At 47.2% G+C, this 24,720-nt stretch overlaps 1 protein-coding gene across 10 annotated transcripts in view; it reads right to left on the bottom strand.

Annotated features, from left to right (window-relative positions):
- Nucleotides 1-24,720, bottom strand: part of CTBP1 (C-terminal binding protein 1) — a 52,287-nt gene that overhangs the window by 11,937 nt on the left and 15,630 nt on the right. For 3 of the 10 annotated variants that reach the window (XM_077344038.1, XM_077344037.1, XM_077344045.1), the window contains exons 2-4: nucleotides 11,593-11,747; nucleotides 3,267-3,411; nucleotides 1,095-1,301 (exon numbers count right to left, since the gene is read on the bottom strand). In XM_077344038.1, the coding sequence (XP_077200153.1) occupies nucleotides 1,095-1,301; nucleotides 3,267-3,411; nucleotides 11,593-11,747 (507 nt within the window). The other 7 variants (XM_077344039.1, XM_077344040.1, XM_077344043.1 and 4 more) reach the window with 5 other exon arrangements.

The raw sequence follows: 24,720 nt of genomic DNA, 5'->3' as shown, positions 1-24,720 counted from the left end.
TCAATAAAAATTCTGACTTGGACTTTGGACAAATTAGCAATCGCCTGGGCTGCAGCCCCTCCCTAGGGGGAGTCTCCTCCTAAAATTCAGTGGAATGGCACCAGAGGTCAGGATGTTGCAAGCCTTGCAGGTGCTCGTTGGATGCACACATCCCCTGAAAATGACTTGCAGGCTTATTTGCATAAGCGGCAGTCATATTATCATCATATCATATACCTGTACATAAAATCATAACTGTGACATGATAACAGTTCAAAAACATACAGAGTTAGACATAGATCCCCTCCTCCTTGTTCGAAGGACGCTCCAAGCACTCTACAGTGACTGGACAATCTATGCAATTCTAATCCAAGCAGGGTGGTCCCCTTCCCACTCTCAAATCAAGTCAAAACCCAACATAACTTTGGATGGCACAATTTTTTTTCATTCCCTTTGTCCTTTGGGATACAAACAGAGATTGTAAATGAAATGTCAGACTGTCAAACGGTTGAAGATACCTTGCCCTAAGATAATATCTCCTCTGCTTAGGGATGTAACTGACAACACTGACCGGGCAAAAAACCAGGCTTCGCCCATGGGAAGGGAAGGCTGCTCTAAGCCAGCCGGTAGCTGAATTCTGCGCAACGGCCCTGAGGCTGAGGCAGCTGCTTGTGGAAGCAAATAAATGGAATCCCCAACTGCAGCATCCTACCTTGTATTCCATTGAATACCAAATAGAAATTCTAGCTTTGTTTTAAAATGTTCTCATACTATATGTTTATATAGTATCTGCATGCTGTATTTAAATAAATCAAACTGCTGAAGATACTAAGCCACAGAGCTTTACTGGAAAGTTTTAGATACACAAAAATGACTCAAAATAAAATCTTCTCATCCAAAAGGAAGAAAAGAGGAAATGCCAGCCATGTTTTTAGGAGACATTTCTAGTTAGTTCAGGAGGAAGAATTAAAATCCATAGGTTCGGAGTATCTTTCCGATACTTCTAAAGATACCCCTCCAGTAAATGCACTAAAGTAAAATTTGCTTGCTCTGCAAAAAAGCAAACAGTAGAACAGTCCCAATCAAAGGCAGGTGTTTCTTCCAGCTGAGCATACCTAGCCCAATAATGCCCAGCGTCTCCCCTCGGATTCTGGCAGCCCCGGAGGCAACTTCCCGGATCTGCTCCACGCTCTGCACTCTTGTGCCTTCGCGCAAGGCCTGGTGCAGCCAAGTTGTTCGTCTGTACAGGTTCAAGATGTGGCACAGGGTAGAATCTGCCGTCTCTTCCACTGAAGCCGCTGGGACGTTACAGACCGCGATCCCTTTTGCAATAAAGCACAAACAGGCAGGTCTCATTACAAACCGTTTCAGACCCACGGGGAGGAATCTGCATGAAAGCCACATATATCTGGGGGTAGTCTCAAACTCAGCACAATGTGCTTCGGATACAGCCAACGATGCAGGGGACTCTTGGTCATCAAGGGAATGCATTGGGGCTAACCTGGTGTCAGCTTCCTCTTTTACACCTAACAAGTACCCTGCCCTTTGCCACATGAAGCCCAACGCCAACATTTTACTTTACAGTATTAATTTATTAAAATAATTTCACCCTGCCCTTTACCTTCTGGCTTGCCGGTCATCCCACTTTAAGAGCCCCTTGAATAAAAAAGTCCTTTAAAGTATCCCAAAAATTCTAATAAACCTGATCAAAAATCATTTTCATAGCACGGATAAGCAATCAACCTCGCGGTTATGGAGGTGAGCACTGGGACCCAATTTAAAGGCATTCACAGAACAATATAAAGAGTGCCTTCTCACAGAATCATCATAGAATAATAAAGTTGGAAGGGACCTCATCTAGTCCAGCGGTCCCCAACCTTTTTGCAGTTGAGGACCATCTCCGGGGGTGGGGGAGAGCTGGCGGCCCAGGCACTGCGCACGAGCAGCATGCCAATGCGCATGCACCATGCATGCACGTTTGCGCCAGCAGGGGGTGCTAATGCATGTGCACGGCAGCTCTGTGCATGGCATTTGCATCTGCCGGCATACCAGCAGCCGCACCTGCCTCTTCCCCCCCTCGCAGCTAGAAGCTAGCCGTGCCGTGGACCGGGGATTGATGACCCCCGAACTAGTCCAACCCCCTGCGCTATGCAGGACACTCACATCCCAATCGCTCCTCCACTGTCACCTGCCACCCCCTTGAGCCTTCACAGAATCAGCCTCTCCATCAGATGGCTCTCCAGCCTCTGTTTAAAAATCTCCAAAGATGGAGAACCCACCACCTCCCGAGTAAGCCTGTTCCACTGAGAAACCGCTCTAACTGTCAGGAACTTCTCCCTGATGTTTAGATGGAATTTCTTTTGAATTAATTTCATCCCATTCGTTCTGGTCTGTCCCTCCAGGGCAAGAGAGAACAATTCTGCTCCATCCTCCATATGGCACCCTTTTAAATACTTGAAGATGGTTATCAGATCCCCTCTCAGTTGTCTCCTCTCCAGGCTAAATAGACCAAGCCCCCCCCCAACCTTTCCTCCTACATCTTGGTCTCCAAACCCTTCACCATCTTTGTTGTCCTCCTCTGGACACGCTCCAGTTTGTCTACATCCCTCTTCAACTGGGGTGCCCAAAACTGAACACAGGACTCCAAGGGAGGCCGAACCAGAGCAGAGTAAAGCAGTACCATCACCTCCCATGATTTCGACACGATATTCTGATATTCTCTCTGCATGAATATTTTATCTCACAAAATGTTTACTTTCTGAGAAGGTCAGCACCACAGCTAAAAATCCTCTATGTGCCCTGAAACCAAATCGGTTCTGGAGTGGCATTTTGGAACACTCCCTATGAATTGGCACGGCCTCCTAACTAGGGATGTGCGCTTCCGCTCGGTCACCTGAGGTGGCGCGTAGGAGGCCAGCATCATTGCGCGGAGATGAGGGGCAGTGGTGACAGCACACCGGCACACCACCAGCTACCATGCTGCCCTTCCTCTCTGCAAAACTGCCCCCCTATGCACCACCTCAGGGTTCAGTGATCGCCAAGCGGCCAGGCTGAGCTGAAGAGCACATCCCTACTCCTAACACTGCAGGTGACAAAGTCGGATTCTGAGCAGGTCTCTAGGTGGATGGGAGATCAACCAAAACAGAGAAACCAAAATTGTTAAATATAAGCTGCCCAACATGCCAACTGACACGGAATTTTACAGATTAAGTAAGATAATTTCGTCTTGAGAACACCCGGTTACACATTTCTATACAAAAAGGCATAAAGACAAGTGAATGTAATACCTAGATCTCCAGCAGATTTGATATCAATATTATCAAAACCACTTCCAATCCGGACAATTATTCGAAGTGCTTTAAACTTTTCCAGATCTTCACGGGTCAGAGTGATGGTGTGATACATCAGAGCACCCACGGCTTCATTGAGTACCTGGAGTCGGAAACAAAGAGATATATAGTCCAATCGCCTTCTCAGTCGGGACACCAAAACTCGAATTCCCTCCCAAGGGAGATTCGTCTCCCTCCTCCATCGCTGTTGTCTGCCAACATGTAAAAGTTTTTCTCCTTCATAGAATCCTAGAGTGGGAAGGGGCCATGGAGGCCATCTAGTCCCACCCCCTGCTCAGTGCAGGATCAGCCTCAAGCATCCAGGGCCTATTCTGCACACAATAGATAATGCACTTTCAATGCACTCAGAAGTAGATTTTCCTCTTCCGCACATCAAAATCCAGCTGCCAGAGCACATTGAAACTGCAGAATGAGTCCAGGATAGGTATCTGTCCAGCAGCTGCTTGAAGACGGGCAGTAAGGGGGAGCTCCCCACCTCCTCAGGCAGCCCATTCCACGGCTGAACTCGACTCACAGAATCCTAGAGTGGGAAGTGGCCATCCAGGCTATCTAGTCCCACCCCCTGCTCAACGCAGGATCAGCCTCAAGCATCCAGGAGAAGGATCTGTCCAGCCGCTGCTTGAAGACGGCCAGTGAGGGGGAGCTCCCCACCTCCTTAGGCAGCCCCTTCCACTGCTGAACTAGACTCCTAGAATCCTAGAGTGGGAAGTGGCCATCCAGGCTATCTAGTCCCACCCCCTGCTCAACGCAGGATCAGCCTCAAGCATCCAGGAGAAGGATCTGTCCAGCCGCTGCTTGAAGACGGCCAGTGAGGGGGAGCTCCCCACCTCCTTAGGCAGCCCCTTCCACTGCTGAACTAGACTCCTAGAATCCTAGAGTGGGAAGTGGCCATCCAGGCTATCTAGTCCCACCCCCTGCTCAACGCAGGATCAGCCTCAAGCATCCAGGAGAAGGATCTCTCCAGCCGCTGCTTGAAGACGGCCAGTGAGGGGGAGCTCCCCACCTCCTTAGACAGCCCATTCCTCTGCTGAACTAGACTCCTAGAATCCTAAAGTGGGAAGGGGCCATGCAGGCCATCTAATCCAGCCCCCTGCTCAGTGCAGGATCAGCCTCAAGCATCCAGGAGAAGGATCTGTCAAGCCGCTGCTTGAAGACGGCCAGTGAGGCTGCCCACTTCACCGCTGAACTAGACTCCTAGAATCCTAAAGTGGGAAGGGGCCACACAGGCCATCTAATCCAGCCCCCTGCTCAGTGCAGGAACAGCCTCAAGCATTTGGCATTCCCTTATGACCCTCCTAATTGTCTGTTTTTAATCACTGCTTTTAAAGCCGGATTCACTGTCTTTCAGCGCCTCAAGAACCCTCCCTGGGCAGAAAGGTGGCATACAAATCTTTTCCAGAAAGAGACTCCACATGAAAACCCAAGTGGGCAGAAAACAGGCTCCATGTTGTTATTTAGGCACTTTTAAGCCACTTTCCCCCACTCAATATGAGCTGCTCAAAGCAGCTTATGATGTCACCACTCCCCCACTCACACCCACCTAGAAAACTGACACATCCTACAAATATTTAAACCCAAGTAACCTCCCTGTTAATCCCCCTGCCACCAAGAGGCTAATCCACAGGGTGGGGAAGAAAGGCAGAGCGAGCACAAATATGCTCTGCCCAGCAGCTGTGCACCGTCTCGACTGCCTTCCAGGAGATGCAGGTGGAGGGAGACACGGGTCCTTCCTGCTAGAGGCGGAGCTACTCTGATGGCCCACCTGCCCCACTTGTCTCTGCTGACTCTTACAGGGCAAGATCCAATCAGAAGCAGCCGTACTTCTCTCACTGCCTGGCACTTGGGCCATCATCACGGGCAGCCTCCAAGGCTGGAGCTCCAGAATGAGTGCTCTCCTCATGCCACTGGAATCCCGACGGTAATTCCGGGACCTCAGCCCGGCCTCAACCATACACCTGGTGGAAGAGCTCTGTCTTGCAGGCCCTGCAGAAAGCTGATAACTCCAGCAGGGCCCTTACTTAGCTCATGCGGGAGCTCGTTCCACCAGCCTGGGGCCAGGCCGAAAAAGCCCTGCCCCTGGCCAAGGCCAGGCGAATGTCCCGGGACCACCAGCAGATTCATACCCACAGAGTGGAGTGCCCTGCTGGGGGCATAGGCAGACAAGCGGTCCTGCAGATACGCAGGGCCCAAGCCATGTATAGCCTTAAAGGTTAAAACCAATACCTTAAACTTGATCCGGAAGCAGACTGGTAACTAGTGCAGATGATGTAACACCAGCTGGATGTGGGCCCTCTAAGATGAACCAGTGAGGACCTTCGCAGCCACATTGTGTTCCAGCTGTAATTTCCGGGTCAAAGCCAAGGGTACGCCCGCATTGAGCAAGTTACAATATAACCTGGAAGGGACTGTTGCATGGATCACTGTGGCCAGATGTTCCAAGGACAGGTAGGGTGCTAGTAGTCACACGGCACAAATGAAAAAACGCTGTTTGGGCTATCTTTGTGACCTGAGCCTCCATGAAAAGGGAGGACTGCAGGATCACGCCCAAGTTCCTGGCAGTTGGTGCAGGTGTAAATTGTACCTCATCCAGGAATGGCAGGTGCGCTTCCTGGTCCCACCCTTGTCTCCCCAACCACAGGACCTCTATCTTGGAGGGGTCGAGCTTCAGGCAGTGCTTCCAAATATCTGGCAAATGTTTCGGGGGGGGGGGGGAGTCCGGCCATCCATCCATCAGGAGATGGGTGTCATCCGCATATTGGTGACAACTCAGCCCATAACTCCAGACCAGCTGGGCTAGAGGGCGCATGTAGATGTGGGGGAGAGAACCGCCCACTGCAGAACTCCACAAGGGAGCCCCACAGGGTCCGATAGCTCATCCCCCACAGCAACCCTCTGCGACTGGTTCCGGAGAAAGAAGACCAGCCATTGTAGCACAGTCCCCCTAATCCCAGCTCCGGCGAGGCAGTGGGCCAACAACTCACAGTCATCCACGTTAAACAGAGCTGACAGTTCTAAAAGTACGACGATGGCCAACCTGCCCCGGTCCAGCTGGCACCGGATGTTACAGAATCATAGAGTTGGAAGGGGCCATACAGGCCATCTAGTCCAACCCCCTGCTCAACGCAGGATCAGCCCTAAGCATCCTAAAGCATCCAAGAAAAGTGTGTATCCAACCTTTGCTTGAAGACTGCCAGTGAGGGGGAGCTCACCACCTCCTTAGGCAGCCTATTCCACCGCTGAACTACTCTGACTGTGAAATTTTTTTTCCTGATATCTGGCCTATATCGTTGTACTTGAAGTTTAAACCCATTACTGCGTGTCCTCTCCTCTGCAGCCAACAGAAACAGCATCCTGCCCTCCTCCAAGTGACAACCTTTCAAATACTTAAAGAGGGCTATCATGTCCCCTCTCAACCTCCTTTTCTCCAGGCTGAACATTCCCAAGTCCCTCAACCTATCTTCATAGGGCTTGGTCCCTTGGCCCCAGATCATCCTCGTCACTCTCCTCTGTACCCTTTCAATTTTATCTACGTCCTTTTTGAAGTGAGGCCTCCAGAACTGCACACAGTACTCCAAGTGTGGTCTGACCAGTGCCGTATACAATGGGACTATGACATCCCGCTCTACCACCTTACCCAAAAACACAAGATGCAAAACTGGTTGGTAGCTGGTGGGGTCCTGTGGAACCAGCGATGGCCTTTTCAGTAGGGGCAAACCACTGCCTCCTTCAGCCCCTCTGGGAGCTCTCCTGATATAAGGGAGAGTGGCATGTCCGAGCGGGTGGGTCTCTCCTGCAGGTCCTCTGTGTCCAGAACAGTGGGGAAGGCACTGGGGAGGCAGCAGAGGGTGGCATCAGGCCAAGTAGGGTTTGTTGGAGGGTGGGAAGTTCTTACCCAATAGCTAGCAGCGATCTGGATGGCAAGGAAAGCAGGTGGGAGTGTCCCATGCCATCGGAGAGCAGCATGGTCTCTGGTGCTCACGGGTGGGGATTGTCCCCCTGAGGGACAATTGGAGGCCCTTGGTAGAGCACGAGAGTCTTGAGTGGCCCCTTTCAGTAAGGGTCCTCTGGAGGCAGCGTTCCAGGCCCTCTAACGGGCCCTTGGGGGGAAGTAAGCCCCTCCTCAAGCCCAATCAGAGGGACAGCATGTAGTTGGAAGCATTATTATGATTTTATGTGATATGGTTATTTTTATACTCATATTCCACCCTTCCCTGATGGCTTCTCTTTTCTACTGCTACGCACAGATTAACACAGTGACCCATCTTTATCTACTGGACTATCAACGTAATTAGATATTAAGTTAATCATCATAACACTGAAAACACTGACTTGTTTAATAAATTATCATTAAACATATATAACAATTTCATTTTATAGCCTGCCCTTCCCGCTTGGCTAATAGCATATTAACTGTTGCCAAAATTATTTACCTTTAAGCACATACAAAAAAGTTCTCAGAAATTTTGTATAGGTCTATGGTATACACACGAATTCCTGCATCTAATGCTGAACTTAATTCCTGTAAAGACTGATAAACCCAAAAACTGGGGACAGGTACCGAAAATGGGTATTTCAGGCAAATGTGAATCCCTCATCCTATAATGGGAGGTTGTTAAAAAAAACCCTTCCAAGCAGGAGCAGTGCATGCACTTGCACTGACAAGATTGATGTACTGTAAAGATGAGGGCCAGAGCCACTGGAATGGTGCCACCAGACAGCCTAGCAGCGATGGCAATAAGTCGTCAACTAAAAACTATCACACGCAAATCATTTTGCCCCCCCCCCCCCACACACACACACAGACTCTACTGGCAATAGAAAGAGAAAAGCATGTCAGTCTCTGAAAAGATGCAGAAGTGGCCTCAGTGTCACAGGGAGGGAGCAAAGCTGATTTTGGAGGGTGAGGGGCCTAAACTGGCTGTGCATCCTGCTTCTGGGGAAGATAGGCAAGAGAGGCTGAGGGGTCACGGTGGCTGCTGACTGGTCTGTCCTGACTTCTGATGGCAATGCCCCTCTAGGAGCACGTGGGATATTAATCTCTTTATCAAGCATGGTGTATGCGGCTGCCAGTCAAGAAAGCTTGAGAGGTGATCTGCCCTTGCCTACCCCCATGACACAAACCTGGTGTTCTCCTTCCAAGGCTCACCCTGCATAGCTTCTGAGATCTGATACGATCAGGCTTGCCTGGCTATCCAGGTTAGCAGGGGAGTAAAGGGGGAAGATGGTTTCTTTCTCCCAGTCTGGAGGCTCAGTAACCTGCCTGTTCAACGTTTTGGGCCTCAGACCTCCCTTCCATCCACTGAACAAGGACTGGACAACCTCTGTCTTTTGGGCTCAAGTGGATCCACCTTATGTTCTGCCGCCCACTTCCAGAAAGCTTGCCAGATATGGTTGTAGATCCATGTTGTCGCTGGCCTACGCTGACACCAGCAATTTCTAAAGAGAATCCCCATTTTTTTTAGCTCCTCCTTTTGAATTCCCATGCCATCAGATGGAACCAATCCAGGTTTGGATGACTTACTGGCCCTGGTGAAGGAGACCCTGCCTGTTCAGCAAATTCATGGCTCTTCACTTTTACCTGCATGAGGTCTAAAAACCACGGGCACTGAGGCCAAAACGAGCGAGTGACTACTGTGCAAAATCCAGACATCTCCTGCTTAACAAGCAGCTGATAAGCGGCACCAGAGGGAATGTCGACAGGGGTTTTGACAGCCAAAGCTAAGTCCTGTGGTCCTCCCCCACCACCCACGGACTGTGGAATATTGACATGAACCTCTGAATCTTTTGACTGTCAATGCCATCAGATTGAGGTACAGCTGCCTGAAGCGTGTCCCAGTGTGATGAAAATGAGGCCTGGACATTACAGTTCCCAAACTGAATAGTGTCCTGTCCAGTGTCGGCGATGAATTCAGCTGCCCATTTAATTTTCAGGGGTGCCATCCTGTGTCACAACTATCTGTATCAGGACTGTTTGTAAGTCATCTGTGCTATTGCCATGGTGAAGTTGGCAATCGCTGCCTCCATGTGAACCATAAGGGAGGCTGTCTTGTGCACTCCCTTTGCAGTTGTCTCATTCTTCCTATTCATGCCGTCCTTGAGGGAACTGCTGCCGTCCTTGAACAGGACCATTCCAGAACGCAGTGTGACTACTGGAGCATCTACCAGGGGGACTTAGAGATCTTCCATCATTTTCCTAGGCAAACAATAAATCTTCTTTGCCAGGGATGTCAGGGTAGATTCCCCCCCAGTATAGGCTATTCCGTCCTCATGTTTTGTAGCTTCGGAGGAACCCTAAAAATCCTTTTGCCAGATCCTCTACCTCCAACAGTTCCAAATCCTCTATGGGTTCAATTGGAACCAGATACTTAATACTCAGGACCTTGCTAAGTAGATGCTGAACATGCTCCATGTGGAACCAACTGGCAGAAGCTTCCTGTGACCTGTCCTTTGCACTGGACCAGTCACCCTCCTGCTTGGCCAAGCTCCAAGAAAGGCTAATAAGGAATCAGTCCTCTACCTTCAACTTCCTGCCAGAAGTTGGCTGTGTGGAAGAGGAGCCAGCCTCAGAGCTTCCCTGCTGCCGGTAAGTTGCCCTGACCTCTTTCAACTTTAAGGAAATGGGATGGGGAGCAAGCTGCCTCCTCGCACAGTCTCTTTGTTTCTCACCTGGAGCCTGGCATCCCTGCACCTCCATGGGACCCAAACAGTCTATTGAAATGGGGGGCTGTGGGAGGCCTAGAAACAGCCCCCCTGCTGACCCTCTGGGACCCAGGGTACCCAAAGGAGTCTCAAAGTGGCTTATAATAGTGTTCCCTTCCTCTCCCCACAACAGACACCCTGTGAGTTGGGTGAGGATGTTTATGGGATGTTTACTGTTATTAGCCATTCCTGCCACACAGCATTCCTCTTTGTTTCCCAACCTGGAGCCTGGCATCCCTGCACCTCCATGGGACCCAAAGCCAGGGCTTTTCTTCAGGACTGACGTCTGTTGCCTGGAAATGACCTGCAAGTCCAGCAAATCCCCAGGTCCCAAACTCTCCCATCCTGTAACCTCTCTGCCACAGAGTTCCCCCTCCCAAGCAAGCCTCTTGCCTACAGGGACCTGGAGATGAGTTGTCACTGAAGAATCCCCCCTCCAAAACAGCCATTTTGATCTCTATAGTTTGCTGATGACCTCCAGTTCCAGGAGATTTCCAGGCCGCACCTGGAGATTGGTGACCCCTGGGTCAGGAATGTCTCTTGAGGTTTGGAGGTGGGGCCTCAAGAGTCCAGGGGTGGGCAGGAGCTTTTGCCACACAGCCAGGCCCCAGCAAGGCCCTAGTGCAGGTCTGCATCATAGGGCCTGTCATTTTTCTGGGTGCAATGGGCTTTGCCTCTGGTAATAATCATGTTTTAGCTCGATGGAAAAAACTGTAGCACCTCATTTCAAAGTATCCTAAAATTTCTCCCCCCCCCCAAAAAAAAGAAGGGGGGGTAATGTGGTTTTCTTCCCCATGGCTTCAAAATTTTTAGACATTTTGCATGTCTCGTTCACTGATTAGCAAATTAAACAGTGCCAGTACCAACAGTGAAAGATATGGGACCTGGCTGCTCACCTTTCTCCATTTTGAGGACTGTCCATTCATTTCTAGTCCGGCCTCCCTGTCATTTAATCAAATTTAATCTCTAACAGGACTAACTCTCTTATCCTTTAGCTGCTCAGCTTATTCAGTAGTCTGGTGAATTACTTTCTCCACACATATATTATCCTCTGGATAACTTTATCTACGGGCCTACTCAAAACACTCAAAACGTTTGGCACAGGCAAAATTCCCTTTTGAAGGAGCCATACTGATTTCTCCTCAGGAGTCTTTGCTCCTCAATGCACTTAAACATTCTCTCTTGATGGAGGGCAGAGCCCACAGCTCATTTGCTGGGGATGCTAAAACTGCTCCTTTAAAGCGGAAAGAGCAAATCATGAGGAATCTGTCATCTGTGGGTGCCACGAATGGCTAGAATTTCTCCAGACTGAGGACTGTTATGGGCTCAGCTTTCCATCACATCACACCATCTAATAACCAGGGGCTGGGCACAAGCAGACAGGGCACAAGCAGACATAATGCAGCCGACCTTGGCTACCACTTAGGATTTGCAACCCTAAAGAAATCCCCAGGTTTGTAGAAAAATCTTATTTTAAACAGAACTAACTACTTTGGGGATCACCTTCTCTCCACAAAAGTAAATGGCATAATTAACTTGTGTGCAGAACATTTTTCAACTTTACCTTTTCATGAATTTCTTGCGTGGACTGTGCGTCACAAAATGCAACTGTGGCAACGTCCTTCAAGATTGGCATTTCTACGGTACAGTCCCTGCCATCCAGCAGGGCTACCAGAGGGCGTGGGTGCATAGGCCCATTCATGATTGGTGGTCGAATGCCTAAAATAAAGAAAAGGGGGGGGGGACTTTTACATACACAAGACATAATATTGCAAAGTAACATGGTGAGAAAGACAGAGCCTACGGTTGATGCCCACCGAACACCCAAGATGCTGCCCTCCCTGCAAACCCTCCATCAGGGATGGGGAGACAAATGCCTAGCACCGAAGGCAAACACTTCCACTGACACTCCCTTCTTCCTCTCACTCCAGGAAAGCCCTCGGCTCCAAGTGGATATGAATGACCCCAGAATGTAGACGATTAAAGACCTTTATAGCTATAGTAATAATAACTTTAATAACTGAAACAGTTTTTATGATTGTCACCTTATTTATGTATGTTGTAAACCACCCTGAGACAACAAGGGAAGGGTGGTATAAACATTTAATAAATAAATAAAATTTCCAGTAGGAAGAAATGGTGGTGTTATTTTGAAAAGCCTCAAGTGGAATAAGTATGCTGCGGCTTGTTAGGAGGAACTGGTCCATAATCCAGGGCAGCAGAAAGAAGAAAACGGAGAGCCGTGGAACTTGGCCTCACAGAGAACATTTTCCCCACAGCAGGCTTGCCCAAGGTCACCTGGAGGGTACGGAAGGCCCTCGTGACCCCAAACAGAAGCTGCTCCGAGTCACAAATGACAACATCTGGCAACCACAGGTGGTGAGCAGAGGAAACCATTGCAGGGCGAAAACTGCTGAGGACTTACTTGTGGGACTCTTAGAAAGGAGCGCTTCTGTCTTGGAAATGAGATTTTCAACGTTATTTATTGGAACAAGGGCAGGAGGCAGGTTACAGCCCCTGCTGAAGGCAGGGACCGGCCACCTCTGTTCCCTTGCGTCTCGCTTTTAAGCAGCTCCTCAGCTGCAGCTACCAGCAACCAGCTGCTGTAAATGGGAAAGGCAGGGAGGTGGGTGGGGTGGGTGGCTCACCCATGAGTTTTTCTGTGGCTTTTTGGCCAGCCTGCCTCACATTCCAGCACCACTCTTTATCCTCCACCTCCCCCCCATCCTGTGCCATTCTCTCTTATGTTCTTATGACACATCCTTCTCAACACCATCTCCCCCTTTGCCTTCCACCTAGTTTTAGGTTTTTCACCTCTCCTCTGCCTTTGACACCCAGCTTCTGCAACAGCCTCTTTGAAGAGGCTACATGGACAAAATACTTCCCAGGGTCTTGCTCCGAGTCCAGGACCTCCTCAGTTCAAGGGCTCGGCTCTGAGGCAAGCAGTGAACATGTGCAGAATGTGTCTCTCAGCACCACGGAAGAGGGTTTGAGTGCTGCTACCATGAGCTCAACAGGCAGCGCTTGGAAGGGGCTGGTGGGGAAGGAAGAGGAGCTACTACCAAAGGCGTCTCAAAGCAGCTCACAATCTTCTTCCCGCAACAGATACCCCGTGAGGTAGGTGGGCTGAGAGAGCTCCGAGACAAAGAGCTGTGCCTGGCCCAAGGTCACCCAGCTGGCTGCATGTGGAGGAAGGGGGTAGAAATCAAACCCGATTCTCCAGATGAGAGCCTGCTGCTGATCTTATCTATGCACCAGGCTGGCTCTGCTACAAAAGCGTAAAACCGGAGAGAGGGGCTGGGGCCCTCCCCTGAGAGGGGCTGGGGCCCTCCCCTGCCTGGCACATCCCAGTCTTCTCCCATCATGTTTCACACACCTTTTTTACCCTAAATAAACACCTAATCCAGTCCTCAGTCTAAGCCATTCTGGCAACATTTATCAGTTGCAAGCCTACCACAAAGGCTGTGTACGTTACAGCCTTTGCAAGGGTACAAAAATGTATAAACAAGGTTCAGCACCACGAGATGTTTAGTGATGCATTTATTTTGAAACACCATTTCTGGGAGGAAATAAAGGCATTCAGAACTTTTCCCTCTTTCCCTCCACAGTACCCTCCCCCACCTCAGGAGCAGGCATCCCGCGGGAAAGGCCAAAGCTGACTTCCCTGAGCAGCTTCATGGGGACTCTTTCCCAGAAAGCTGCCCCGACTTTAAGAGAGGGCTTTTCAGGGGCTGCTCTATGCAGACAAAGCCACTGCTGCCATCAGTCTGGATCCTGATCCTGAGATCCAGATCTGGCCCTCCACAAGGCATGATCGGCCTAGATGACACCTCGGCAAAATACAGGACCTGCCAAAAGTTCATCTTTGATGTGTAATGTTTTCACAACGGTTTCCTGGACTATGAAGTCAAAGTTCATTTTAAAAACTTGCAAGCTAATGATCCCCGACCAACCTGACATTTCTTAAACTGGGATTGAGTGTCAGAGTCATTAATTCCACTTCTCAGCTATTTACAATCTTCAGTAAGGGAAGACAACAGAGAGGCCTGCCATTCGGTCCAAGTTTTCATTCAGCCTCCTGCAATCTTGAACCAAAGCTTTTAAACTTCTTATCCACTGCAACCTCTCTGTATCCAGGATCGAGTTCAATTTTTTACTAAAAAATTAAAACACACAAAAAGAAAACAGAGTAAGACAACATTAAGAATCTGCCAGTTGCAAAGACAGGCGGGTCTCACGGAGTGCGCTCTCTCCCTGCTGGCCGCCCACCTTCCCTTCGGCCCAACTGGCTACCAGCAGAACTCACAGAAAGGCCAATTAAAATTTGTCCGCTGCTGCCGCTGCCGCCTCTGCCAATGGGCATGTGTGGGCATGAGTGTGGAGTCCTTATTTTGTCCCCAACCACTCCTACTGATAAATGTGAAGCAGAGAGGTAAGCACCAGGTGGGATGTGGCAACAGCCTCCCCACCCCACTCCCCACCTGAACCCCTCTGCTGGGAGGTCAACATTATCTGTCCCCAAAACACTTGCTTGGTCACCCCGCAAGAGTGAGATTTGTCATCATTAAGAGTACGCATTCTACAATACCTAGAACAGTTCAGTATGTGGACAATGGACAAAGACAGCTGGGAGCTCAGTCTACTTTTCATCACAGTAGGCACCCAAGGAGGAAATAACCCTCAGAATGCCTACATCCACTAAACACCCAGTGAGAAGCCTTAATTAATTTCTGGAATTTGAGCTGGGACCTTAATGGCTGCCAAATATATTACTGTCCCTGCTTTTAATCTACTCACCACTGCTGAGACCAATTAAGGAGACAAGCTACCTTTGCAACGATGCATTTCATCAATACCCCAAGATCCACTTCCTTTCTACGTGCTAGCTGGAATCTTAGGGTGGTGCTAGACCATTTGCAAGTTGTTGCAACTGCAAAAAATTGACAATATTTATAGGCAGGCAATATGCTGAAGGCTTTTGTGAGCACCAAAGTAATCTACACCACTACTGTCAAGCAATATACGATTCAAAAACGACTGTTAAAGAGTTTTACTGCAAACATTCTTCGCACACAGGGTACTGCTGGTTAAAAACCCAATCTTCAAATAGTCACACGTGTAATGAATATGACAACACTATGACTTAAGCAAGTCCAAGCACCATTTCCAACAGCTTAACAAATAACATCTGTAGCATAGAAAGAAATCCCATCTTCAAATCTAAAGATAAGATTCAGGCAGCCTGCACACAACACAAGAAATGTAAGTCCCTGATCCTGCTATTATGGAGAATGGCTAGAGGACCCAGGAGGTCCATGATTCCATGAACTGATTAGAGAACAAGGTAAGGCATGATCCCTTCATCTCTCTCTCCTGTCCAGATGTCACCTTATAATTCTTCAGTCCAGGGCATGTGAATTTACACATCATCCAAGCAAAACCTCCAACATACAATCAAAATTCTCATTATCACACTTGGATATAACCATACAGTCTCACACACTCCACTTCTACCAAATGCAACAGACAACTATTTGTTCTGAAAACCTAAATACATTGTAAATTCTTTTTAAAACGTATGTTTCTTACAGATTGTTTCAGAAAAAATAGCCTTGTTTTCAGCAATAACACTAAATCTGAGTGGACTGAGAAACACCACCGAGAATCCACGTTCCTATAAGTGGCTGTCTGCCGTGTGCCTCAGTTGACCTCGAGATATTACTCTCTCGGGACATCACCTCTGTCGTTTCATATTTTGCAAGTTCAACATCTGACCTACCTTTCATTTGCTAACATCTGTTTGCAAAGTCCATGTAATTCTTTATTTTTTCTGTTTTCCCTCAAAACAAATGCTTGAATCCTCTTTTGTCTGAAAAATACATGAATGCGAGAAAAGCACAATACTCATGAGTAACCCTACAAATAACAAATCTAAATATGTGAAGCAGATTTATAAAATGGTAGAAAGAAGTTTAATTTTCACACTTCTAAGGTATTTCTGTAAACAAGGATTTAGAATAATATTTCCAATATAATTTCCTGTTCAGAAACCTGGATTCCTTTTAAATGTCACTTTCAAAATACAGTGTATCAATACCGGTTAAGACAAATTCACTTATTAAGCATGAGTTATTATCAGCCAGAGACCATTTCAGATTCATCACAAAATCCGTTGCTTCACTTGCAACATGGAAGCGTCAGTATTCCCCCCACAATCTATTCACATACATGTAATAATTTTAATGATGCCAGACATCTGCACAATGATGCGCAATGATCTCAGGATTTCAACCCATTTCAAATAAGCAACACCACAATTTTTTCCAAGTAGGCCATGTCAGCAGTTCCTTTATCACATATTTATGAATGACACTGATTAGTTGAACCAAGTTTACTGAGCTTTATACTTTTTTATAAGTCATGAATCTCCCACAGGAAAGAATACACCACTGAGATTCCTAATACATCTCAGACCTGGAAAAATTGCCTCATCACCTCACCCTGATGCTGAAAGAGCTGCACTGGCTGCCCATCTATTTCCTGCTACATTCAAAGTACTGGAATCCATCAAAAGTATTGTTGGGATCCATTCTGGTTTATTTTCAGACATGGCTGAGGAACTGAAATACAGATGAAGGAATATAGGGGGTCCTTTTAAAAATTTGCAGATGACACTAAACTGGGAGATTAGCAAGCACACCAGAAGACAGAATCAGGATACAAGATGATCTTGACAGGCTAGAAGATGATCTTGACATAGGAAAAATCAAATGCATCACTATAGGATGGGCAAGACTAGTCTTGATAGTAAGGTAAAGGTAAAGGTATCCCCTGTGCAAGCACCGAGTCATGCTTGACCCTCTAGCGTTTTCATGGCAAACTCAATACGGGGTGGTTTGCCAGTGCCTTCCCCAGTCATTACCATTTACCCCCCAGCAAGCTGGGTACTCATTTTACCAACCTCGGAAGGATGGAAGGCTGAGTCAACCCTGAGCTGGCTGCTGGGATTGAACTCCCAGCCTCATGGGCAGAGCTTTCAGATTGCATGACTGCTGCCTTACCACTCTGCGCCACAAGAGGCTCTTAGTCTTGGTAGTAGTATCTGTTAAATTGATCTGGGGGGGTCTTATTCAACATGAGTCAGTAGTATGACTCAGTAGCTAAAAAGGCAAATGAAATGTTGGGCTTCAGTCAAAGAAGTATAGTGTTCAGCTCACATGAGGTGATGTTACTGCTTTACCCTGCTCTGGTAAGACCTCACTTGTAGTACTCTGTTCAGTTTTGGGCACCACAACTGAAGAAAGATCTAGAGAAACTGGAGCATGTCCAGAGGAGGGCTATGAAGATGGTGAGCTGCTGGAGACAAAGTCATATGAGGAAAGATTGAGGGAGCTTGGTCTGTTTAGCCTGGAGAAAAGATGACTAAGATGCGACATGATCACCATCTTCAGATACTTGAAAGACTGTCATATAGAAGATGAAGTACGGTTGTTTTCCGTTGCCCCAGAGGGTCAGACCAGAACAAATGTGCTGAAATTGATTCAAAAGAAATTCCATCTAAACATCTGGAAGAAGTTCCTGACAGAGCGGTTTCTCAGTGGAACAGGCTTCCTCAGGAGGTGGTAGATTCTCCTTCTTTGGAAGTTTTTAAGCAGAAGCTAGATAGTCATCTGACAGAAATGCTGATTTTATGAACTTAGGCAGATGGTGAGTGGGTGGGCAGGAAGGGTTGTGCCAGCATTTGTCTCCTGTGGCCCTTCCTAGCATATCCAGGGAATTGCTAATTGCAGCTGTGGTGTGGTAGATGAATTTCCTATAGACCAGGCTGGATTCTGGAGATTTTTGGTGGGTGGGGTGATCACTCGGGAATGAAATTGGGATCACTGGGGATGGGCAGGTAGTTGTGAGTTTCTGCTTTGTGCAGGGAATTGGACTAGATGACCTGGGTGGTCTTTACAAACTCTATGGTTCTAGCAGTCCAGTCAACCACATACTCTCTTGACCCGTGTCCCACGTGGCTGATTAAAGCCAGTTGTGAGATCAGGGGCCCATTCTGGGACTTTGTTAACTTGTCCCTGACTTCAGGGACATTTCCAAGACTTAAAGAGGCAGTGATGAGGCCTTTATTGAAAAAAACCAAGACCTGGATCCTACCAACCCAGCCAATAACCACCCACTTTGAATGGGCAGTGGTTGGCCAACTCCAGGGAGTCTTAGAAATAACTTCAGCATTTGACCCTTTTTAGTCCAGCTTCCGCCCTGTCCAGGGGGTGAAGATGGCTCTGGTCACCCTGACAGACGATCTCTGGAGTCAGCTGGATCTAGGTGGGTCAGCGCTGCTGCTATTAGTCCTGACAGCAGTGGTCAACACAGTTGTTCACAAACCTCTGACCCACCACTTAGCCAACATAGGAATTAGAGACATAGCCCTGAAATGGCTAGAGTCCTTTCTCTAAAGTTGGGGCCAGAGGGTGGCAGTAGAGGAAAGTATGTCCCAGAGTAGGGTCCTTAACTGCACGGTCCCACAGGGAGTCATACTTTGCCTGATGCTACATAATATCTATATAAGCCCCCTCACATTCAACCCTACGCCCTTACAGACTGGACAACTCCTCCCCTTCCTCTTCCCACTGCCAAGCTCTAGGCTTTGCCCCTAGTTTTCACATAAAGCTTGAATGTGTTCTAATATAATATTAAAACCACATTTGATTTACTTCCCCCCCCCCCCAGTCAAATATTTCACTTTAAATATTAGCTGTTATTGGAACATACGTTGACATGATTATTAAAAAAAACATTCTAAATAAATGTTAACATGCCTAATTGGATCACATACTATTTAAGGCATCCTAAAAGTACCAGTGCTTTTTTAAACTTAAAACTTGCATCACTGTGTGCAAGCTTGCAAATACAGTCTAGTTTGGTGTAGTGGTTAGGAGTGCGGACTTCTAATCTGGCATGCCAGGTTCGATTCTGCACTCCCCCACATGCAGCCAGCTGGGTGACCTTGGGCTCGCCACGGCACTGATAAAACTGTTCTGACCAGGCAGTGATATCAGGGCTCTCTCAGCCTCACCCACCCCACAGGGTGTCTGTTGTGGGGAGAGGAAAGGGAAGGCGACTGTAAGCTGCTTTGAGCCTCCTTCGGGTAGGGAAAGCGGCATATAAGAACCAAATCTTCTTCGTCTTCTAAATGATTAGATCTGCCGCAGAGAACTGACTGAAAACCGATAGGCCAGGGAAAGCCCAACTACTTTAAGCAAATTTAGGGCTTCTAGACCAGAAAAGCTGTAGCCCAAGACAACTAAGGGACTTACTGATACATGAGCAGGTCCTGTCTCCTACCACCCTTGGGGAATTCCAGAGGACGAGTGAGGTGCCACAACAAAAAGAAATGGGCAAATGTCATCCTGGCCTTCAAAAATGGGGACAAGGGGGACTTGGGAAACTGCAAACTGCCCAATATGAGGTGGATACCCAGAAGGATACTAGAGCAGATTATGAAGTGGCCTGCAAGCATTGTGAAAACTGCACTGATTAGTAAAAGCCAGTGTGGATTTGGTAAGAGTAAATCCTACTAGACTAACCTTACAACATATTTTAGGTTATTGTGAGAATGCTGCAGCCCTTGATTTCAGCAAGGCATGTGACAAGATGCTCTAAAATATTTTGTTTAATAGACTGATCCAATGCAGCCTTGATAACAGTACCAATAGGCATAGTTCTAAATAGCTGGAGAGCTTGGACTTGAAGAATGATTCTCAACAGTACTTTATTAGTGGGGGGTGGGAGAGAGCCTGTCTTGTGAGGTGTGGGAGGGATGTGTTCATGTCGACATCAACATTTCATCAGCATCTTGGAAGAAGGGTGGAGAGAGGTCTTGTCAGTTTGTAGATGATGTAAAACTGGAAGACAGAAATAAACTTCAAAATAATCTTGATAAGTTTTAGCCCAGATTTGCAACCTAACAAAATAAACTTCAGTAAGGACAAATGCAAAAGAATGCATTAAGGCAAAAGAATCAAATGCAGAGATACAGGATGTAATTGTTCCTTTTTACTCCACCTCATCTGGAGTACTGTGTCTCTAGCCATCCCACTTTAAGGAGGATGCAGATAACTGGAGGAATATGGCGAGGAATCTGGAAAATAAATCCTACAAGGAGAGGTTGAAGGAACTGGATGTGTTCAAACTGGAGAAGACAAGTCTGAAGGGAGACATTATCATGGTCTTCAAACACCTGGAAGAGGGCAAAGACTCCAGAGCGCAGGTGTAGATCTAAAGGGTTTAAATTAAAAGAGTTCAGATCACAGATGATGAACTTTAGCAGAAGTTCCTAATTTTGTCCACTGAGGAGGGAGTATACAAGATGCACCCCCCCACAATGAACTCATCCTTCCCTCAAGCCACCAGCTGCACCTGTGCAAAAGCCACTGGAAACTCCTGCTTACTCACACGAGGGGCAAGGCTGAGGAGTACCGCCAGGCTCTGGACATGCTCAGAGAGGGGGTGCCACACCCAGTCAGGGGCAATCCTGCCCTCTCCCAGCTGGAAGACCCCCACCAGCATCACCCCTATCTGGCGTTGCATTCAGCTGCCACCCTGTTTGCAGCTGCAGCCCAGTCTGAGCTTCAGGAAGGGGAAGGCAGACCATCCCCATCAAGGGCCAACCAATCCGATTAAGTACACTGTGAAAGGATTAATTTTATCAACAGGAAAGTCAATTACGCTAGAAATGTTATGGAGAACCAAAGAAGGTTATTGGCAAAGTATGTGAAAGACAGAGGCAACGGGTTTGGCAATGACACAAATATACAATAAAACCAATTGGATGCTGGGAAATTAACTGTTTTACCTATTTGCCACAACATTTCAAAGGACAAGTTAATATCCTCTCTGTGAAGCTTCACAGCCTGCCTTCCAACTGTGGTTGGTTATTAACAAACAGAATCTAACCACGGTGATCCATGTACCAGTCACTCCGAGAACAGGCTGTTCTAATGCACTCTGCCTTCAAACTGTGGTATAATTTGCATTTTGGGCTGGGTTCGTGATTTAAACTAATATCCTTGTTGCATATGAGAATAAGCCTGTGAGATAGCCTTTAGATTTCACAGAATCCGTGGCAGAGGAAGCAGGGAATTTTTGTTTAGAGATAATATTGCTGCATCACTTAAAATCAGCTTGTTTTTCACTTGGCCATTTCTTCTTTTTCTTTAATCAATTAGTTTTCTTTCAGTAACTGTTAAACATGTTGATAGATTTATATTCTGTTAACAAATATGACCCCCTTCAAGGATCGCTGCCTTGTTGTGGCAAGGGGGCTTGCGTAGTTCAGTGAAGCTATGAGCTATGCCGTGCAGGGCCACCCAAGACGGACAGGTCATAGCTGAGAGCTCTGACAAAAGGTGATCCACTGGAGAAGGCAATGGCAAACCACTCCAGTATCTTTGCCATGAAAACTCTATGGACAGTTCCAATAGGCATAACGATATGACGCTGGAAGATGAGCCCCTCAGGTCGGAAGGTGTCCAATATGCTACTGGGGATGAGCAGACGGCTAGTACGAGTAGCGCCAGAATGAATGAAGCGGCTGGGCCAAAGCCGAAAGGACGCTCAGTTGTGGAAGTAACTGGTGGCGAAAAGACAGTCCAATGCTGTAAAGATTTTTATTCCATAGGAACCTGGAACGTCAGATCCATGAATCAAGGCAAGCTGGACGTGGTTAAACAAGAAATGAGAAGACTGAACATCGACATTTTAGGAATCAGTGAACTAAAATGGACAGGAATGGGTGAATTTAATTCAGATGACCATCAGGTATACTACTGTGGACAAGAATCTTGCAGAAGAAATGGAGTAGCATTCATAATCAATAAGAGAGTAGGAAAAGCAGTCTTGGGATACAATCCCCAAAATGACAGAATGATCTCAGTTCGAATCCAAGGCAAACCATTCAACATCACAGTGATCCAGGTCTACGCCCCAACCACTGCTGCTGAAGAGGATGAAGTTGATCAGTTCTATGAAGCCCTACAACACCTTCTAGAAGCAACACCCAAAAATGATGTGCTTATCATCATGGGGGATTGGAATGCTAAAGTAGGAAGCCAAAAGATAACCGGGATAACAGGCAAGTTTGGCCTTGGAGTACAAAATGAAGCAGGGCACAGGCTGGTAGAATTTTGTCAAGAGAATACAATGGTCATAGCAAACACTCTTTTCCAGCAACCCAAGAGACGACTCTACACATGGACATCACCAGACGGTCAACACAGAAATCAGATTGACTATGTGCTCTGCAGCCAAAGATGGAAAAGTTCTATCCAGTCAATAAAAACAAGACCAGGAGCTGATTGTGGTTCAGATCATGAGCTTCTTGTTGCAAAATTTAGGCTTAAATTGAAGAAAGTAGGGAAAAGCACTAGGCCACTCAGGTATGAACTAAATCATATCCCTGACGAATACACAGTGGAGGTGACAAATAGATTTAAGGAATTAGATCTGATAGACAGAGTGCCTGAAGAACTATGGACGGAGGTTCGCAACATTGTACAAGAGGTAGCAACTAAAACCATCCCAAAGAAAAAGAAATGCAAGAAATCAAAATGGCTGTCTGAGGAAGCTTTACAAATAGCTAAGGAGAGAAGGGAAGTGAAAGGCAAGGGAGAAAGAGAAAGATACACCCAATTGAATGCAGAATTCCAGAGAAAAGCTAGAAGAGATAAGAATGCCTTCTTAAATGAACAGTGCAAACAAATAGAAGAAAACAATAGAATGGGGAGGACCAGAGATCTTTTCAAGAAAATTGGAGATATGAAGAGAACGTTTCATGCAAAGATGGGTATGATAAGGGACCAAAATGGTAGGGACCTCACAGAAGCAGAAGAGATCAAACAAAGGTGGCAAAATTATACAGAAGAACTATACAAGAGCGAGCTTAACATCCCTGATGACCACAATGGGGTAGTTACTGACCTGGAGCCAGACATCCTGGAATGTGAAGTCAAATGGGCCTTAGGAAGTCTGAGCAACAATAAAGCTAGTGGTAGTGACAGCATTCCAATTGAACTATTCAAAATCTTAAAGGACGATGCAGTAAAAGTGCTACACTCAATATGCCAGCAAATTTGGAAAACTCAACAATGGCCACAGGATTGGAAAAGGTCAGTTTACATTCCAATCCCAAAGAAGGGCAATGCCAAAGAATGTTCAAACTACCGCACCATCGCACTAATTTCTCATGCTAGCAAAGTTATGCTCAAAATCCTACAAGCTAGGCTCCAGCAATATGTGGACCGAGAACTTCCAGAAGTACAGGCAGGATTTCGAAGAGGCAGAGGAACTAGAGATCAAATTGCCAACATACGCTGGATCATGGAGAAAGCTAGGGAGTACCAGAAGAACGTCTACTTCTGCTTCATTGACTATGCTAAAGCCTTTGATTGTGTGGAGCACAACAAATTGTGGCAAGTTCTTAAAGAGATGGGAATACCAGAGCATCTTATTTGTCTCTTGAGAAATTTATATGCAGGTCAAGAAGCAACAGTGAGAACTGAACATGGAATCACTGACTGGTTCAAAATTGAGAAAGGAGTTCGGCAAGGCTGTATACTGTCGCCTTGCCTATTTAACTTGTATGCAGAGCACATCATGAGAAATGCGGGATTAGAGGAGTCACAAATTGGGATCAAGATTGCAGGGAGAAATATCAACAACCTCAGATATGCAGATGATACCACTCTAATGGCAGAAAGTGAAGAGGAACTAAAGAGCCTGTTGATGCGGGTGAAGGAGGAGAGTGCCAAAGTTGGCTTGAAACTCAACATCAAGAAAACAAAGATCATGGCATCCGGCCCTCTCAATTCCTGGCAAATAGAAGGGGAAGAAATGGAGATAGTGACAGATTTTATTTTCCTGGGCTCCAAGATCACTGCAGATGGGGACTGCAGCAAAGAAATTAAAAGACGCTTGCTCCTGGGGAGGAAAGCTATGGCAAATCTAGACAGCATCCTAAAAAGCAGAGACATCACCCTGCCAACAAAAGTGCGTTTAGTCAAGGCTATGGTCTTCCCAGTTGCAATGTATGGCTGCGAAAGTTGGACCATAAGGAAGGCCGAGCGTCAAAGAATTGAGGCTTTTGAACTCTGGTGCTGGAGAAGACTCTTGCGAGTCCCTTGGACTGCAAGGCGAACAAACCAATCAGTCCTAGAGGAGATCAGCCCTGACTGCTCTTTAGAAGGCCAGATCCTGAAGATGAAACTCAAATATTTTGGCCACCTCATGAGAAGGAAGGACTCCCTGGAGAAGAGCCTAATGCTGGGAGAGATCGAGGGCAAAAGAAGAAGGGGACGACAGAGAATGAGGTGGATGGATGGAGTCACTGAAGCAGTAGGTGCAAACTTAAATGGACTCCGGGGAATGGTAGAGGACAGGAAGGCCTGGAGGATCATTGTCCATGGGGTCGCGATGGGTCGGACACGACTTCGCACATAACAACAACAAACAAATATGAAGAACATTTCTTGAACAGCTGACAGACTTTTCCTTTCCCCCCTCAATCTTTAAACCGCCTGCGGCAGCGCGGACTAAATAAAGCAGTAAGGGCTGGTGGGGAGGAGTTAGGGCGGGCTCTGTCTGGGATAAAAACTCGGGAGAAGCGAATCAGGAGCCGCAAAGCGGCTCCTGATTC

The sequence above is a fragment of the Paroedura picta genome, chromosome 6, assembly GCF_049243985.1.
Source record: "Paroedura picta isolate Pp20150507F chromosome 6, Ppicta_v3.0, whole genome shotgun sequence".
Classification (NCBI taxonomy): domain Eukaryota; kingdom Metazoa; phylum Chordata; class Lepidosauria; order Squamata; family Gekkonidae; genus Paroedura; species Paroedura picta.
Note: the sequence above shows the minus strand (reverse complement) of the source record. Positions and strands in the feature narration are given on the sequence as shown.